Source organism: Sinocyclocheilus grahami, unplaced genomic scaffold, assembly GCF_001515645.1.
Source record: "Sinocyclocheilus grahami isolate Dianchi unplaced genomic scaffold, SAMN03320097.WGS_v1.1 scaffold277.1, whole genome shotgun sequence".
Classification (NCBI taxonomy): Eukaryota; Metazoa; Chordata; class Actinopteri; order Cypriniformes; family Cyprinidae; genus Sinocyclocheilus; species Sinocyclocheilus grahami.
In genome coordinates, this window is record NW_015505456.1 from 781,132 (window position 1) to 799,486 (window position 18,355).

Here is an 18,355-nt window from a genome sequence, read left to right on the forward strand (position 1 = left end):
TGTCTTTTTGTGAGACCATCCATAATGGTCAAATTAAAATGTTACAGATGTTTTGATTTAAAAGAAAACTGTATAAGTATGACAGTTGACAGCTAAGATGGTCTGTACTGTAGGTGGCTGTTGGTTCAACACCCAGTCAAAGTGACCCACAAATGAGTCCGTTTCTAACATCCCAGTTTAGTGCTGTCAGCATTTTGTCATCATAAACAAGACTCAACCACAAGTTGCACAGGGATGGACGCTGCAAATAGTGGACTGTTTGTTAAAATGGCATAATCCAAATTCATTTTACAGGCATTCCTTTTCAGCTAAGGAGAGACGTAGAAGACCTATTTAGGATCTATTTAATGTTGTGTTTTTTTTTAAAGGGGTTTGTAAATGCTGGGTAGTTGTCTTTGCACATCTGAAATAAATGTTGTTATAATTGAGCTGGTGATGCACAGTTTACATCTATATTATTTATTATATTAAGCTAGTATACTGTACATGTCCCATAATCATAATAAACACATCTTAAAAACATGCAGCCTGGGCCTTAAAGTAAATTTGAAGCGTTACTGCCACACAACACCAAGAGCACATGGAAAAACATAAGCGCCTTCAACAATATTTATATGGACTCAGCAAGACATCTGCAGTCAGGTACAAGCTATTGTAAACCACGCTGGAGGATCGTGTTGCCAAGTCCTGCGTAAAACACTTAAGCAATGCAGTTACCGATTCACTTTTTTCCACCTGTAGACGAACCGCACTGTTTTTATTTTCACACAGAAATACATCGATATTTTATTAATGATTTTAAAAACAACAGATGATTTGTACTCGCACTTTCTAAAGCATTTCCCTCATTTCTTCTTTCTAGGGAGAATATAAGTATTTTACTTTAACAACTTGGCAACCCGTTCACCCATCATATTGCATAAATCTTGATCCACACTCCAGTCCAGTCGGTGGCGGTAATGCACCTATTAGTTGGTTTGCCAACCACCAATAAAACACCAAAGAAGGAGAACAACCCCAGCCTTGCGTCCCTTTCCGCCGCCCCTCTTCCGTGCGCCATCTTGTCCCCACAACTCGGCGTAACGTCGTTAACTGAACGCTTCGCGTGCGTCTTCTAATCGCAGAGAATACGATCCAAAATCAAATTCGAATGAATTAAGAGTCGTCGGTCCGCCACTCGCGCACCTCGTTGAACGCGTTGCCGCCATATTCTTTAGAGGCAACGGTCGTTTCCTTTCGTTTAGTAGTTTAATGGCGTTGTGAAGGAACTGCCATGGCGGTTAGTCAGCAGCAACAACAGCAGCAGCAGGCCGTGAGCAAACCGGCCGGCGGGAAACATGGTAACGTCTTGCCGTTATGGGGCAACGAGAAGACGATGAACCTCAACCCCATGATCCTGACAAACGTCCTGTCGTCGCCATACTTCAAGGTGCAGCTGTACGAGCTCAAGACGTACCACGAGGTGGTGGACGAGATATACTTCAAGGTGGCGAAATGAACCCGGGCCGACGAGCGTGAAGCCCGCGGTTTTCTTATTTGTGTTACATTGTCGATTCGAGTATTGCTCATTGGTTGTTATTTTTCCTGTTAAGCTTAAATAGTTTTTAAATAAGTGTCTTTTGTTTTAAATGTAGTATTACGTGAGCTGAACTAGGCCGTGTTAGTCCATGGAGGCTAATTGTGCTAACTAGCTTTAGTTCAAAATATGCCTAACGTTATATGAATAGTTAGTTAACGTTACCTCAGAAATTATATTTGTGTCATTATGAACTCACCCACTCGTTGGTCCAAACCAGTAAGATTTATTAGCACACGCAAAGTGTTTTGTATACTATAGACAGAATGACCGTACATTCAGTGTATTTTGTCGTTCAAAAGCTGGAGAAATGTGACCCTGGACCACAAAACCCGTCATAAGGGTCTCTTTTTTTATTTTTTATTTTATTGAGATTTATATATCATCTGAAAGCTGATCAATAAGCTTTCCGTTGATGTGTGGTTTGTTAGGTTAGGACAACATTTGGGGAGATGAACTATTTGAAAATCTGGAATCCGAGCGTGCAAAAAAAATAAAAAATTCTAAATATTGAGAAAATCACCTTTAAAGTTGTCCAAATGAAGTTCTTAGCTATGCATATTTACTAATCAAAAATTAAGTTTTGATATTTACGGTAAGAAAAAATATTTTAAAAAATGTTAATGGAGCATTATCTTTACTTGATATCCTGATGATTTTTGGCATAAAAGAAAAATCTATAATTTTACCCATACAATGTATTGTTGGCTATTGCTACAAATATACCCATGCAACTTACATTTACATTTAGCAGACGCTTTTATCCAAAGCGACTTACAAATGAGGACAATGGACGCAATCAAAATCAACAAAAGAGCTATGATATGCAAGTGCTATAACAAGTCTGTTAGCTTAATGCAGTAAACGTAGCACGGGTTTTTTTTGTGACTTATGGCTGGTTTTGTGGTCCAGGGTCACAAATAATCGTTCTGAGAGTGATTCCAACGATATCATTTTGTCATTATAGTTGTGGTGTGAACTTCCCTATTCTCATAGAATTACAACGACTAAATTAAAGTTATCGTCTTTTGTATGAAGGTCCCTTTATTACTACGGAAAATATAGTATCTTTCTATTATTACTGTTGCAAAATAATTTAACAAAATGCAAAAGATTGTGAACTCTTTTCCCACTATTTATAATTTTAAAGTATTAGCTTTAAGTAGCGTATTAACAGTAAGATGTAGAATCTAGGTTTGAAAGAAGGTTAGCTTGGGATTGAGTTGTATTTTTCCTCTAATCATCTGACTTCCTTCTCAGGTCGACCTCCTCTGCATCGCACCTATTTTGAGTCATTGCATAGTAAGAGACATTGTGGAAGCTAATTATTTTGAAGCTCAGTCATGCAGTTTTGATCTATTGAAAATCAATATAATAAACTATTTTCTATAAAAAGTAAAATAGAAAGACAGAAAATGTAAGTCTCGTAAGATTTCCACTTATGTTAAAGGTGCACTAAAGGTCCATTATGAAATAGCACATTTTTTTAGCTAGTGATCAAGGTATTTAAATGATGGTATTCCTTTTGTATACATGCTGATTATTTGTTACAATAAAGTCCAAGATGACGGGTAGTGGAACAAACCACAAAATTACTTGGTGCACCTGTAAATACTGAAAATTAAGTCAGGTGAGAGCCGAGGTGAAGACTCAGTATTTGGTCATCACAAATGAAGCATTTCATTCAGGACAGTGTAAAGTCTAATTATTAGCGTTAACCTGTATACCAGAGGTCGTGTGATAAGTGCATGTCTGAGTGTGTTCTTCGTGTTTGTGATTGTAGTTTTAATGGTTTTGCTCCTCATTGTTTTTTGTGATCAGGAGTTGGACGTGAAGGCTGGAGGAGGGTGCGTAATGACGGTCGGAGAGATGCTCCGCTCCTTCCTGACCAAGCTGGAATGGTTCTCAACGTTGTTCCCACGAATTCCTGTTCCTGTTCAGAAATCAATCGACCAGCACATGAAGGGCCGACCACGTAAACCCCCGCAGAAAGATTCGCAGAATGAAGAGGCGGCAGCCGATTCAGGAAGGCATGGAGATAGGCGCCATTCCAGGTACATTCGTTGTGTGTGGGCGGGATGAGATTATTTGGCTAACCAGATCAGCAGTGATCAGTGTTTGTGGTGTTGTGTTTGAACTGTAGTGGCGATGTAAGAAGGCAAATTCAGCTTTTTTAACTTCAGCTTATTTAAATGATCACCAACCGTTTTGAATGAACTATTTAAGACCAGCCATAATTACTCCGTAATTAAAACCGATTACTGGAGTACGTTTTACAAGAAAATAACATTTCAGTTTTTCTACTTCAATGTTTAATTCATTGTGGCACTTGCCATTTCTTTGGAATTGTTTGTATATAATGGACACTGTTGGATTTAAGCCCAACTCATTTTTTGTGTTGTTGGTTGTTGAAGGGGTCAGGAATTGCCTTTTTTGTTAATTTTGTACTGTGCTCTGAGGTCCACATATGTTATAAAGATTTTTACGTACGCATTATAATTTAGAAGTAATAGGCTATTTTCTGTCCTGTTTTGACGTCCCTCATCAGGCATGGAAGATTATATACTTGGAAGTAAATGCCCACTGGTATGATTGGCAGTTCAGTTTTGCAGTTTTTCATAGATAGACCCTGCTATGATTTAAGTAAAAAACATAAATAATACATATCAAACAATCCGTAACAAAGCGGGAGTGACCACGTAATAAAAGTTACTCTCACTTGTGTGTTGCGACATTACTGTCATATCCAATGTAGTCGCACAGCATCGTATTTTAGTTTCAATCTTTCTGAAAATCCTGTTGAATTGTGCCTTGTTTGTAAACGTATCCTGGGTAAAATTAATTGAAATGCTCTTATCTCTGCTCTGAGTTATGCTCGTCTATATCAGATTCTGTCTTTCATTAAATCTGAATGCAGTTAAAGGGATAATTCACCCAAAAATGAAAATTGTCATTAATTACTCACCCTCGTGTCATTTCAAACACGTTAAGACCTTCGTTGATCTTCGGAACACAAATTAAGATATTTTTGATGGAGTCTAAGAGCTGTCTGACCCTGCATAGACAGCAATACAACTGAAATGTTCCCAAGTTCAGAGATGTAGCAAGGAGTAATTTTACGAAGCTCCGAGAATACTTTTTGTGCACAAAAGGGAAAAAAAAAACTACTTTATTCAACAACTCGTCTCCTCCGCGTCACCCTGTAGCACCATTTTGGAGAGTATCCGCTGGACGTAAACAGTGTCATCTGTTTCACGCCGAATCTGTTTCCTTCGTTGTTGTGATTTGATCTGAACGAAAACAGCGTATCCGTGTGACGCAGCTGACACAGAACAGCATACGCTGTTTACTTCCAGCGGATACTCTCCAAAATGGCGCTACAGGGTGACGCGGAGGAGACGAATTGTTGAATAAAGTCATAATTTTTTTTCTTTTGCGCACAAAGTATTCTCGTAGCTTAGTAACATTACGGTTGAACCCCTGATGTCACATGGATTATTTTACAGATCTCCTTGCTACATTTCTGGACTTGGAAACATTTCAGTTGTATTGCTGTCTATGCAGGGTCAGACAGCTCTCAGATTCCATCAAAAATATCTTAATTTGTGTTTCCGAAGATGAACGAAGGTCTTACGGGTTTGAAACGACATGAGGGTGAGTAATTAATGACAGAATTTTCATTTTTGGGTGAACTAATCCTTTAATAGTATTGCTGTTTCAGAATGACCCTCACTCTCTCCTATTTGACAAAGTGTCCTATAGGTTCTAGTGTATTTGTATATGCTGTTTAATATTTTTATTTGTGTATGTTCAGGACACCTAGGAAAAGTCCCAGTCCCAAGAGATCCCAAAATCGTTCACGGAGTCGCAGCCATCACAGAGAAAAACAAGGCGCCAATTTCGACCGTGAACTGGAGAGAGAACGAGATCGGCAGCGCAAAGAACGGGAGGGAAAGGACCGGGATAGAGACAGAGAGCGGGAGAAGGACAGGGAGAGAGACCGAGATAGACGACGCTCCAGAACACCAGACCGAACCAGGGAACGACGCCGGAGTCGCAGCGCCAGTCGAGAGAAGCGGAACGAGAGGAAAGACAGAGAGAAAGAAAAGGAGGCAGAGAATGAGAGCGAGCATAGTCGCAAGAAAGACAGAGAGCACCATAAAGATAGGGAGAGGTCCAAAGACAAGAGGAGTAAAGGAGAGGGGGAAGAGAGGCGGCACAAGGAAAATAAGGAGGAAAGAAAGCACAGGGAAGAAAAGAGGAGTAAACGGTCAAGAAGCAGAGACCGGAAACACAAAACCGAGCGATCTAGCAAGAAGCGCTCCCGCTCGGGCAGCAGGAGCAGGCAGGAATCAGGGGAGGAGAAGAACAGGAAAAGGGAACGCAGCCATAGTAAGGAACGCTCACACAAACGCAGTCGGAGCAAAGAGCACTCGCACCGACGAGAATCCAGCAATGGACGAGAACATGTGAAACAAGAGCGTCCCAGTCCTGAAAAAGGAGAAAGAACAAACAGTTTTCGAGCAGAGTCTCCCTGATCCAAGTCTGTCTCTATCTCCCCCTCCTCCTCTCTCTCAAATTCCCTCTGTACCTTTATTCCAGTCCCTCTCTTATTACTTCATGTCTTTATCTTTAATCCTCTTGTGCACCACTTGTTGAAGAAAGCATATGGAAAAGCCTGGATTTTTTTTCCTGCACTGTTAATTGCCACTTGTGTAGATACCAAAAAATGTAATTTTCTCTCAGTTGCCCATTACAGATGTCCAGACTGAAAATGCCATTTTAAAACTTTTTTTTTTAATCCTCTTTCTCTCCCAATTTGTTTTCTGGATTTTCACAAATGGCTTTGTACATAGAGCTCAGAGAATGTTTTAAATTTCTGCTGAAAGCTTTGCTGACATTGTGCCGTTTCATTGCTCTGTTGCATCTCGTTTTCTAATAAAATTATTGTATGGAGCACATTTGCTCAGTTTTATGTTTTTGATGTCATTAAGCAAAACTGTTGGGTTCTGTAAGTAAAAGTGTCACAATTTCTTCATGGAGGTTGATAGTTTGCACTGGCAAACCTTTCAAGGCAAACCTGCCATGAAATTTGAGGTTATTAACTTAAGACGTGCTTCTGCTGTATGATTTCAACTTTATTTTTGGAGTACAGTACTATCCATAATTTTAAAAAGAGATCTGAGAAGTTGCTATTACGGTGTAGGTGAGAAAAGAACCGGCTACCCATTCCCATGAAGCATTGTGATTAATTTAGTCAGCCCTACTCTCAAATTGTACAAGTATTAATATTTTAGAATGAATTGTAAAAAAAAAAAAAAAAAAGATAAAATGCACTTTTATATTTAAAATTATTTGTAGGCAATATAGTCCATAGTTGGTTCATGGGATGAGTATTTCATTTACTCAAAGATGTTAAATACAGTCTTTCAAAGTGATGTTTTGCTTTGAATAGGTCACTGTGGTGCCCTTGTCAGTTCCTTGTAAGAACATTCATTTTATAAGAACAGCAGGTGTTTTGTGTATGGTTAATTTATTTTACATGTGCTTTACAGGTTATTTATAAGACTGATCACATGGAGAAATGCTCTTTGTATTTAATATAACTCTACTCGTATACAAAAACATAGGAATACATATTTATATAAGACCTTTTTAAAAAATATTTGGCATTGCATGAAAGTAAATCCCACAGCCAGAAACAACAGATTTTGGAAAACATTTTAAAAGAAAGTTAATCTTTTACCCAGGCAATCTATCCCACCCTTAAATATTGTTTAAAAAAAAAAAAGTGAACCTTAAACCAGAATATATGTAACATGCAAAAGTTAAATATCACAGTTTCAAGAATTCTTAGATAAGTGCAGGAGTTCTCAGAGGCAAGAGTTTGAGTGCGATGAGATGAGATGCAAGCATTTACTCAGGGTTGGTCAGGCCTGGTGTAGAGAGAGTCAATGTTTAATACTGAAAACCATTTCAAGACTTAAAATATTTCTGTGGCTTGTAAATATGTTTTAAGATGTTAAGGAAAGGAGCTGTTGTGGATGAATCTTTAAAAGCAAACATTAGGTGGCATCATTTAATTGCATGTGGAATGAGGCTGAAGGAGACAGAAGTAGGTTTTTTTGGTGCACTGGAGATATTTTGTATGTTTCATCAACACCAATGTTGGTCAAGGCTTTTTTTGTGTTAAGTTCAAAAAACCATTTACCCTAACTAAAGTATATTTCTCCATTTTGAGAATTCATCTGAAAAAAGAAATCTCATGAATTTTCATAACTTGTTCTTTATTTTCTGCTGTTGAGCATCAACTCACCTTTCTCACTTTGTGCCAGGTCTCACCTCCTCCTGCGACCTGCTGTCACTGCCAAAGGATGGACAAGATCAAAGGTTACAGGACTTTCACCAAAGCAAGATACATATTGACAAACCTGTTTTCATGGAAATTACCACTGATCTGAGCCTTCTTACCTACAACAGGCACCGAGTCTTCACTCTCGCCGGCAGTGTTATGGGCAGTTACAACAATGTGACCACTGCTGAAATTGGTGACGGAGCAGAGGAGCTGTGAGCTCATGCAGAGTTTCGTCCTTCCAGAGGAAGTAACCTCATACACAGTGTAGTTTGTAGCAAATAGTGACTCGTTCCATGCCACTACCGCCGATGATGCAGAGAACGTCACATTTAGAGGGGCACAAGGCACTGGGGGAAGGAAACAAATGAACAGATGAGTTATGGATGTTTTTGCATTTTAAGCATCTTCATTTCCCATTTAAGTATGGTAAGAAGATAGTCCTGTGGTGACTGAATATTGTGCACCTGTGCTTCCAGTGACAGCAGCAGACTTGTCACTTGTGGCGGCAGAGTTCCTCGCACTGATGGTTGCGCTGTAGGTGGAGCCACAAAGGAGAGGCACTTCGAAGAATGTGCGTCTTGTCCAATAGGAGGTGAGGTCAAAGAGTGCTTGGTTGTTGCCCTGAATGCTGCCCGTGAGTGCCAGGAGGTATTCAGAATTAGGACAATTCACAGTAGACCAAGACGCCCTCAAGATCTGAGTATCATTTACTACTGTACGAGGGACAACCCTCAATCCAGCTGGAGGACATGGAGCTAAGGGAAAGAGGTGAACAAGACTTAAAACCTGTTTTCCCAGTTGGTATCCCAAAGCAGCAGAACCAAAATGTCACTTATATCGGTCTTCACAATGGATTTGCCAACACTAAATAAATACCAGGGATGGACAAATCTCACAAGCCGGACTTGTAACCCAAAGGTCGCGGGTTCGAGTCTCAGGTCCGGCCGGGATTGGAGGTGGGGAGAGTGAATAACCAGCACTCTCTCCACCTTTAATACCACGACTGAGTTGAGACCCTTGAGCAAGGCTCCGAACCCCCAACTGCTCCCCAGGCTGCCCACTGCTCCAGGTGTGTGTTCATGGTGTGTGTGTGTGTGTGTGCACTTGGATGGGTTAAATGCAGAGCACAAATTCCGAGAATGGGACACCATACTTGGCCACACGTCACTTCACTTTCAGGATTACTAGAAAGCTACAGGCACTTGTTAGGCTTTCATGGCTGATCTGAACCCAAGTTTGATTCTCTTCTTCTAGAGGTCCTTTTTCAAGTTATATACACAATCTTAATGCAAGTAACTGCTAACCAAATTGCTCCTTGAAGAACTTTATAAGTAGTGATTCGGATCTGCAAATTGGGTCAAATTTCTTACATACCAACTGACAACCATACAAGAGTGGACTTGAACTGTTCTCTAGACCTTCATTTTCAAGCAAATTGGGGTGTGGTTCTTTTGGTAGACAAACAAGTACAGAAAACGTGCCAATAAATTGAACCAAATGTTGCTCCACTCCAAAAGCAGTAGTTTGAAACGGCCTTGGTTGGCATGTGAAATACTAGCAGATCAGTTCAAAGAAAGCAGATTATTGTGCCGTGAGGATGACGTACCTGCTCCCTTAGTTTGAGGTTCACTCAAGGAACTGTTGCAGAAGCCATCCGTTGCCTGCACTGTAAAGTTGTACACAGTGCCACACACTAAGCCCTCCAGAGTACAAGACGTGTGTGTGGTTTCACAGTAGGCTGTTGTGCCGGTTTCTGACTGAGCAAGTCCCATGTAGGCCACCGTCCCTGTACTCCCCACCCAGGACAAGGAGGCACTACTACTGTTCCCGCACTGTACGGTTGCAGTTAAGTTGGCTGGCTCACATGGCACTGCAGAATAAACAAATGGCAAAAATGATTTACACAATGTATAAACTTTGCTCACTGAATTTAAAGGAAGAGAATTTGTGTCCTCTTACCCGTTTTGATGGTGATGTTAGCACTGGGCAGGCTGGTGCAGTTCTCATTACTGGCTAAAACGGACACATGATAGATGTTGCTGCAATGCAGATCAGTTAGCGTGCAGTTATTGTTCGAGGTATTGCACGTCTTCAAGTCTCCATTTCTGCCAACTGCACTAAGCAGGTACGACTGTGCCACGTATGATGGGTTCCATGACACAAACACATCCTTTGACTGACAGTCTGTATCGGCCTGTACTGATGAGGGCTGACAGGGTGCTGCAGATGATGAAAGGAAGAAATGAGCACAACCTGAATATTAATGTAATGAAAGCAAATCGAACATGGATAGATCTGTAGATCGGGGTATCCAGTCCTTCTCCTGGAGGTCTACCTTCCTTTTGAGTTTAGCTCCAGCCTTATCTCATCAAGGTCTTTGTGATTACTAGGAACTTCCGGGCAGAAACTAAACTCCACAGGAAGGCTGCCCTCCATGAGCAGGATTGTACAACCCAGGGGCCTCATGTATACTCGTGTACGCACAAAATGGGCATAGAAATGTGCGTACGCTGTTTTCCACACACGTATCTGGATTTATAAAAAATAAACTTGGCGTAAATATGTACGCACATTACGGATGCTCTTGACTGTGCGTACACTCTTTCCTGGCGTGAGAAAAGTAATGAAGTAAACAAGGATTTTTAAACTCCGTTTTCATGTCAATATACACATTTGCATTAAAGATTACACTCTCATTAATGGAGATAAGCACTGAAATTACATAAAGCCATTACGCAGAAGTTAAACCAAAATTATATGAATTTAGACATATTTGTAGTTGATGCGCAATCACTTTTCCTGTGACATGCAATGTTTTAATGACAGCGATGAGTGCTATAATAATTAATATTTAAGCTAAACTAAAAAGTTTTAGCGAGTACAATGATCAATGATGCACACTTACTTCGATATTATGGCGGACGGTCCATTGTCCGGTTTGAATAATAGCTACTGTACAACCACAGCTGCACGGAGGTGTTGATGTCGTGTGAACATTATGGTCAACATTATGAAATACAGTAGTCAACATTTGAAGTGGATCAAAAAAGTTCTAAGTCTTGTCCTAAGACAAGAACACATTTTGTTTTAGGTTTTAGGACAACTTTTGATCCTGATTGAACTTTTTGAAAGGTTTTGATCCACTTCAAATGTTGACTAGTATATACCACTGTATTTGAAGGATACAACTTGGGGGGGAAAACGGTAAGATTTGTGTGTTTCCTTTTTAAAATACTTAGTGATGCGCCGAATCAGACAAATGTATTTACTCTGCAATAAATATAGGGTTAAATAGCAAAAAGATGTTCACCTTATCAGCAAAACTGCATTCATTTCATTTGATTTGAATTGTTTAAAACAATTTAAATACTATTTGGCCAGTGGAAAAGAATGAGGTCAAGTATATTCTATAATAGGCTATTTATCTGTGAACAAAACAGTTTTGTTTTTATGGATATTTTGAAATATTCTAAAACATGCTTGATGATTTTGGCAATAAAAATTAATGTGGCACAAATGGCATTTATTCTGTATCTCATATTTGTGTCATGTGGATGGGAATATGCATAGTAAAGCTAGGCGTATATGGTTATTTCGGGGAGGAGACAGGGTGGAGATGCATGTACGCACAATCTTCCCCTGACTGGGATTTATAAAGGGATTTTTGCGCAGGTTCTGGTGTACGTATGGTTTTATAAATCTGAAAACTTTTGTGCGTACGCAAAATCTAGCTTTTGTGCATACATACAATTTTAGGATGAAATCTACAGAGAGTTTTATAAATGAGGCCCCAGGTCTATAGAGTGCAGTTGCAATTAAAGGGATAGTTCACCCACAAATGAAAATTCTGTCATTAATTACTCACCCTCATGTCATTCCAAACCCCTAAGACTTTCGTTCATCTTTGGAACACAAGTTTAGATATTTTTGATGAAATCGGAGAGCTTTCTGACCCTCCATAAACAGCAATGCAACTACCACGTTCAAGGCCCAGAAAGGTAGTAAGGACATCATTAAAATAGTCCATGTGACATCAGTGGTTCAACTGTAATTTTATGAAGTTATGACTGACACGGAGTTGTGTCGCTGTCTATGGAGGGTCAGAAAGCTCTCAGATTTCATCAAAAATATCTTGTGTTCCGAAAATGAACGAAGGTCTTACAGATTTGGAACGACATGAGGGTGAGTAATTAATGACAGAATTTTCATTTTTGGGTGAATTAACCCTTTAATTGGAAAAGTCCCACAATGCAGATGTTATAGTGTATAGCACGGTTGTTAACATTAGTGTTTCTAGGCGTTTGCTCAGTGACTAGAAAATAAGTCAAAAAGCCCATCCCCAGGTGTCCATGATATCGTGGTCCCTAGGTTTGACCCAAGTCCCTTCTTAAATGCAAGTCTAAGAGTTTTTTCTTCATCTATTTGGTAAAAATTGAAAGTCAGATCACCTATTCCAGCAATGCAACTACCACGTTCAAGGCCCAGAAAGGTAGTAAGGACATCATTAAAATAGTCCATGTGACATCAGTGGTTCAACTGTAATTTTATGAAGTTATGACTGACACGGAGTTGTGTCGCTGTCTATGGAGGGTCAGAAAGCTCTCAGATTTCATCAAAAATATCTTGTGTTCCGAAAATGAACGAAGGTCTTACAGATTTGGAACGACATGAGGGTGAGTAATTAATGACAGAATTTTCATTTTTGGGTGAATTAACCCTTTAATTGGAAAAGTCCCACAATGCAAATGTTATAGTGTATAGCACGGTTGTTAACATTAGTGTTTCTAGGCGTTTGCTCAGTGACTAGAAAATAAGTCAAAAAGCCCATCCCCAGGTGTCCATGATATCGTGGTCCCTAGGTTTGACCCAAGTCCCTTCTTAAATGCAAGTCTAAGAGTTTTTTCTTCATCTATTTGGTAAAAATTGAAAGTCAGATCACCTATTCCCCGCCCTAAGTTGGAGCAATAATAATGTAATGGTTGCTTATGAGTAGTTGTTGATTTCTAATGGATTGTTTTCTAAAATAAACATCTATTCTAGATGGGAATGGCATAATATTAATGATTGTACCAGTTCTGATCTTGTAGGGTGGGCTGCGGAGGCTGCTGCATTTGTTGGCCGAAGCAGCCACAATGATAGTGTACTCCTTGTCGCAATGCACATTGGTTAGGTTGCAGGAAGAAGCGGAGCTATTGCAGGAAAGGATGGAAAGGTCTTGATCCTCTGCTGTGGCAAAGTAGAGAGAATTTCCGCTCCGAGCTTTCTGCCATTGTACCATGATAACAGAACTGTGGCATTCAGCCACCACCACGATGGATGACAAGGCACAAGGGGCTGGAGAGAGATATTATACATACTTTAAGGCTGAGATACACTTAGTCTCAAATAAAAGGGCTAAACCTGTCTACCGCAGGTGTCTCTTACCTGTCTCCAGCTGAAAGCTGCTGCTGGGTGGGCTCACGCAAGCAGCATTTGAGGCAGTGACGTGAAAGGTGAAGCTCCTTCCACAGCCTAGGTCAGGTACATTACAGGTGGAGTTTGAGCTGCTACAGGTGGAATTGTGACCGTCCTCCCCTACAGCCAGCACACACAGATTTAAAAACTCCCGAGGTTTGTCTGCACACACAATAATGGAATATATCAGGGTATTGTGAAAGATCTTAAAGTGCTTTTTATTTCAAATAATATTTAGTTTGTATTGAAATTGAGAAAATGTGTTTAATAAAAAAAATATAATTTATAATCATTAGAAGTTGCATATTTTTCTCATTATGATAAATATGTACATTGAAAAAATATATTAATTGAAAATGCGTAGTTTGTGTGATTTAAATTAGCTGATTGATCACACTTTTTATCTATCTATATTTATCTATTATAAATTTAGGTAGATAGATAATACTGACTTTTCTTAGTCATTTTCACATTTATTTTTAACCAGCTGATCCCCCTCAAGTTCACAGTGTTCAAATACTTTTTATCTTAATTTTAAACAGTACAAATATAAATGCAAGTGTCAAGTGAATGCCACTTGGTTTGATCTTTTCTTATTTTGTTATCTAATGCAATCTTCTAGCTAATACATAGTCATACATTTGTTTTAGTTTTTTAATTTAACTATCATGTAAATGATAAGTATGTAATGTTAGTTTTAAACTACTTAAATTCATCCTACAGAATAGATGCAGACTGCTGGTACATTTATCATTAGAGTGTCTGGTCTTACCCATGTGTATGGTGGTGCTGTTGCTGCGTGCGCTCGTGCAGCGGCTGTCATTGGCAGTGACTGTAACGTCATAGATTTCACCGCAGTGCAGGTCCTCCCAGGTGCAGCTGGTCCCATTAGTAACACACAGGTGTGTGTGTCCATCCTCACCCACTGCTGTGGCAGTGTACATGTTCGCCCCCTCGCTTGGGCCCCAGCTGACAGAACCCAACTGATTGTCACACTCGAAATATGTCACGAGATTAAGGGGCGTGCAGGGCGCTGGATCACAACACACATTACAAAGGTAGGTTAACTCATTTCCTACCATTCTCACTCAAATAACAGAATTATTTGCAATTAATTTTCTTTTATATAACAACAGGAAATTGCATACTGCCTTTGAGTGTTTAAGGATGTGGATTTTTGTTTAGTGCACAGCAGGTTTATGTGTAATTTCAGGGACATACCGAGCGGGCGACGTAGTAATCAACTTCTTCTCTCACATCCCAAGACATCACATACATTTTGTTACCGCACAGTTTATCGACGACTGGCTGCAGTGGTACGCAGGGTCCTGCAGGGTGGTCACAGAAAAGTTGGACCCTAATTAGTGTACTTCATCTTTTTACACTTGCTACACATTATGCTTTGCAAACTCACTGGACAGGAATGTGACATTGGTGGTGGAGGTCGTTTGGCACTGCTGGTTCATAGAGCTGAAGGTGAGGTTAAATTGCTGTCCACACTGCAGGGAGGAGATGTTACAGTGGTTCTGACTGGTTGAGCAGAAGACTGTTTGACCTTTTGACCCCAAAGCGGTCACGGAGTTATTCTCCGCCCCAGCAATGGCACTCCAAGACACTAGAACTGAATCTGTGGGGCAGTCCACCATGGCAGACACACTGGTGGACAGACATGGTGCTGAAAAATACAGAAGTATATTTAATAACTTATATTTTAAAGTATATTATAATAGTAATAGTATATTTTAAAAACATAATACCAGTCAAAAGTTTGGAATATTATATATATATGTGGAGGGGGGGTAATTATAGAAAATTAATACTTCTATTCAGCATGGATGCTTTAAATTTATAAAAAAAGTGATGATAAAGACACTTACAATGTTACAAAAGATTTTTATTTCAAATAAATGCTGTTCTTCTGAACTTTCTGTTCATCAAAAAATTCTACTCAGCTGTTTTCAACATAATAATAATTAATGTTTTTTTGAGCAGCAAATCAGAATAGTTGAATGATTTCTGAAGGATCGTGGTACTGGAGTAATGGTGCTAAAAATTCAGCTTTGAAATCACAGGAATAAATTACATGTTTAATATATATTCAAAAAGAAAACATTATTTTAAATAGTAAAACTATTTCACAATATTAATGTTTTTGCTGTACTTTAGATCAATTAAATGCAGGCATGGTGAGCAGAAGAGAATTCTTTCAAAAGCATGAAATACTACTGACCCCAAACTGTTGAACTGCGTTTATGGTGGATGTTATTTTTTGTTTTTCAGGTACCTGTACTCAGCACAAGTGGTTGACTCGGTGCAGTGTTGCAGGTCCCGTCAGTGGCGCTGACAGCTAGACTATAGTTCATCCCACAGAGCAGATCCGAGAAGACACATGCTGTTCCAGTGCTGTTACACACTGAGGCGTAGCCACCACTAGTCTGAGCAACCGCAGCATAGGAAATGGCCCCTACGCTTGGGCCCCAGGACACGGATACAGCTCCAGTCGTACAGTTTACACTGCCCTGCACATGAGTAGGTACACACGGCACTGCAAAGAAACAAGGTTGGAGAAAGACTAAATTAAATAGCTTAAACCTTAACACTAGGTATTCAGATAGATAGATAGATCAACTTTTCTTAGTCATTTTTACAATTATTTTTAACCAGCTGATCCCCCTCAAGTTCACAGTGTTCAAATACTTTTTATCTTAATTTTAAACAGTACAAATATAAATGCAAGTGTCAAGTGAATGCCACTTGGTTTGATCTTTTCTTATTTTGTTATCTAATGCAATCTTCTAGCTAATACATAGTCATACATTTGTTTTAGTTTTTTAATTTAACTATCATGTAAATGATAAGTATGTAATGTTAGTTTTAAACTACTTAAATTTATCCTACAGAATAGATGCAGACTGCTGGTACATTTATCATTAGAGTGTCTGGTCTTACCCATGTGTATGGTGGTGCTGTTGCTGCGTGCGCTCGTGCAGCGGCTGTCATTGGCAGTGACTGTAACGTCATAGATTTCACCGCAGTGCAGGTCCTCCCAGGTGCAGCTGGTCCCATTAGTAACACACAGGTGTGTGTGTCCATCCTCACCCACTGCTGTGGCAGTGTACATGTTCGCCCCCTCGCTTGGGCCCCAGCTGACAGAACCCAACTGATTGTCACACTCGAAATATGTCACGAGATTAAGGGGCGTGCAGGGCGCTGGATCACAACATCAACTTCTTCATATTATTATTATTATTATATCTGTAATAATATTAATATCGGTAATACTTTATACTATTATTATTAATAACAATAATTAAATAAATAAAATATTAATTATACAAATAAAAAATATGAACAATAAAAATATATATACAACCATTATTATTATATCGGTTTGTAATAATAATTCGTTATTTATATAATATATTATTAATAATAATAATAGTTAATAATAAAATGAATTGTAAAAATAAAATAATAACAAATTAAATAAATATGCAAATTAATTTTATTATTATTATTAATAATAGTAATAAAATACATGTTAAATAAATTGTTATTAAAATAAATTTTTATTATCATTATTAGTAGTAGTATTCATAATAATTATTAGCATCATCATCATTAATAATAATAATAATAATTTTCTGATTAAAGACCCAAGATGAGATATTTGAGAATGCTTTCCACCTCTACTCTCGACCTTCATTTTCAAGCAAATTGGGGTGTGGTTCTTTTGGTAGACAAACAAGTACAGAAAACGTGCCAATAAATTGAACCAAATGTTGCTCCACTCCAAAAGCAGTAGTTTGAAACGGCCTTGGTTGGCATGTGAAATACTAGCAGATCAGTTCAAAGAAAGCAGATTATTGTGCCGTGAGGATGACGTACCTGCTCCCTTAGTTTGAGGTTCACTCAAGGAACTGTTGCAGAAGCCATCTGTTGCCTGCACTGTAAAGTTGTACACAGTGCCACACACTAAGCCCTCCAGAGTACAAGATGTGTGTGTGGTTTCACAGTAGGCTGTTGTGCCGGTTTCTGACTGAGCAAGTCCCATGTAGGCCACCGTCCCTGTACTCCCCACCCAGGACAAGGAGGCACTACTACTGTTCCCGCACTGTACGGTTGCAGTTAAGTTGGCTGGCTCACATGGCACTACAGAATAAACACATGGCAATAATTAATATTTACACAATGTATAACTTTGCTCACTGAATTTAAAGGAAGAGAATTTGTGTCCTCTTACCCGTTTTGATGGTGATGTTAGCACTGGGCAGGCTGGTGCAGTTCTCATTACTGGCTAAAACGGACACATGATAGATGTTGCTGCAATGCAGATCAGTTAGCGTGCAGTTATTGTTCGAGGTATTGCACGTCTTCAAGTCTCCATTTCTGCCAACTGCACTAAGCAGGTACGACTGTGCCACGTATGATGGGTTCCATGACACAAACACATCCTTTGACTGACAGTCTGTATCGGCCTGTACTGATGAGGGCTGACAGGGTGCTGCAGATGATGAAAGGAAGAAATGAGCACAACCTGAATATTAATGTAATGAAAGCAAATCGAACATGGATAGATCTGTAGATCGGGGTATCCAGTCCTTCTCCTGGAGGTCTACCTTCCTTTTGAGTTTAGCTCCAGCCTTATCTCATCAAGGTCTTTGTGATTACTAGGAACTTCCGGGCAGAAACTAAACTCCACAGGAAGGCTGCCCTCCATGAGCAGGATTGTACAACCCAGGGGCCTCATGTATACAAGTTTTTTTCCACGCACGTATCTGGGGTCTCATTTATAAAACTCTCCATAGATTTCATCCTAAAAGTGTACATAGGCGCAAAAGCTAGATTTTGCGTACGCTCAAAAGTTTACAGATTTATAAAACCATACTTACGCCAGAACCTACGCAAAAATTCCTTTATAAATCCCAGTCAGGGGAAGATTGTGCGTACGTGCATCTCCACCCTGTCTC

At 39.4% G+C, this 18,355-nt stretch overlaps 2 protein-coding genes across 2 annotated transcripts in view; one reads left to right on the forward strand and one right to left on the reverse strand.

The window, feature by feature from the left end:
- Positions 1-1,273: 1,273 nt before the first annotated feature.
- LOC107600092 (pre-mRNA-splicing factor 38B) lies at positions 1,274-6,530 on the forward strand. The gene is made up of 4 exons (XM_016291883.1): positions 1,274-1,486; positions 2,837-2,878; positions 3,398-3,630; positions 5,391-6,530. The coding sequence occupies exons 1-4, from the start codon at positions 1,274-1,276 to the stop codon at positions 6,112-6,114; spliced, it is 1,212 nt and encodes a 403-aa protein (XP_016147369.1). The 3' UTR covers positions 6,115-6,530.
- Positions 6,531-7,051: 521 nt separating this feature from the next.
- Positions 7,052-18,355, reverse strand: part of LOC107600093 (uncharacterized) — a 59,218-nt gene continuing 47,914 nt past the window's right edge. Inside the window, exons 39-45 of the mRNA XM_016291884.1 lie at positions 13,002-13,265; positions 9,891-10,151; positions 9,538-9,801; positions 8,396-8,686; positions 8,048-8,278; positions 7,893-7,940; positions 7,052-7,512 (exon numbers count right to left, since the gene is read on the reverse strand). Coding sequence (XP_016147370.1) covers positions 7,915-7,940; positions 8,048-8,278; positions 8,396-8,686; positions 9,538-9,801; positions 9,891-10,151; positions 13,002-13,265 — 1,337 coding nt within the window. The 3' untranslated portion in view covers positions 7,052-7,512; positions 7,893-7,914. The remainder of the gene's footprint in view (positions 7,513-7,892; positions 7,941-8,047; positions 8,279-8,395; positions 8,687-9,537; positions 9,802-9,890; positions 10,152-13,001; positions 13,266-18,355) is intronic.

Coding starts and splice junctions, on each gene's coding strand:
- LOC107600092 (XM_016291883.1), top strand. CDS start 1,274: ATGGCGGTTAGTCAGCAGCAACAACAGCAGCAGCAGGCCGTGAGCAAA. Junction 1,487..2,836: donor TGGACGAGATATACTTCAAG/GTGGCGAAATGA, acceptor CTTCCTTCTCAG/GTCGACCTCCTCTGCATCGC. Junction 3,631..5,390: donor GGAGATAGGCGCCATTCCAG/GTACATTCGTTG, acceptor GTGTATGTTCAG/GACACCTAGGAAAAGTCCCA.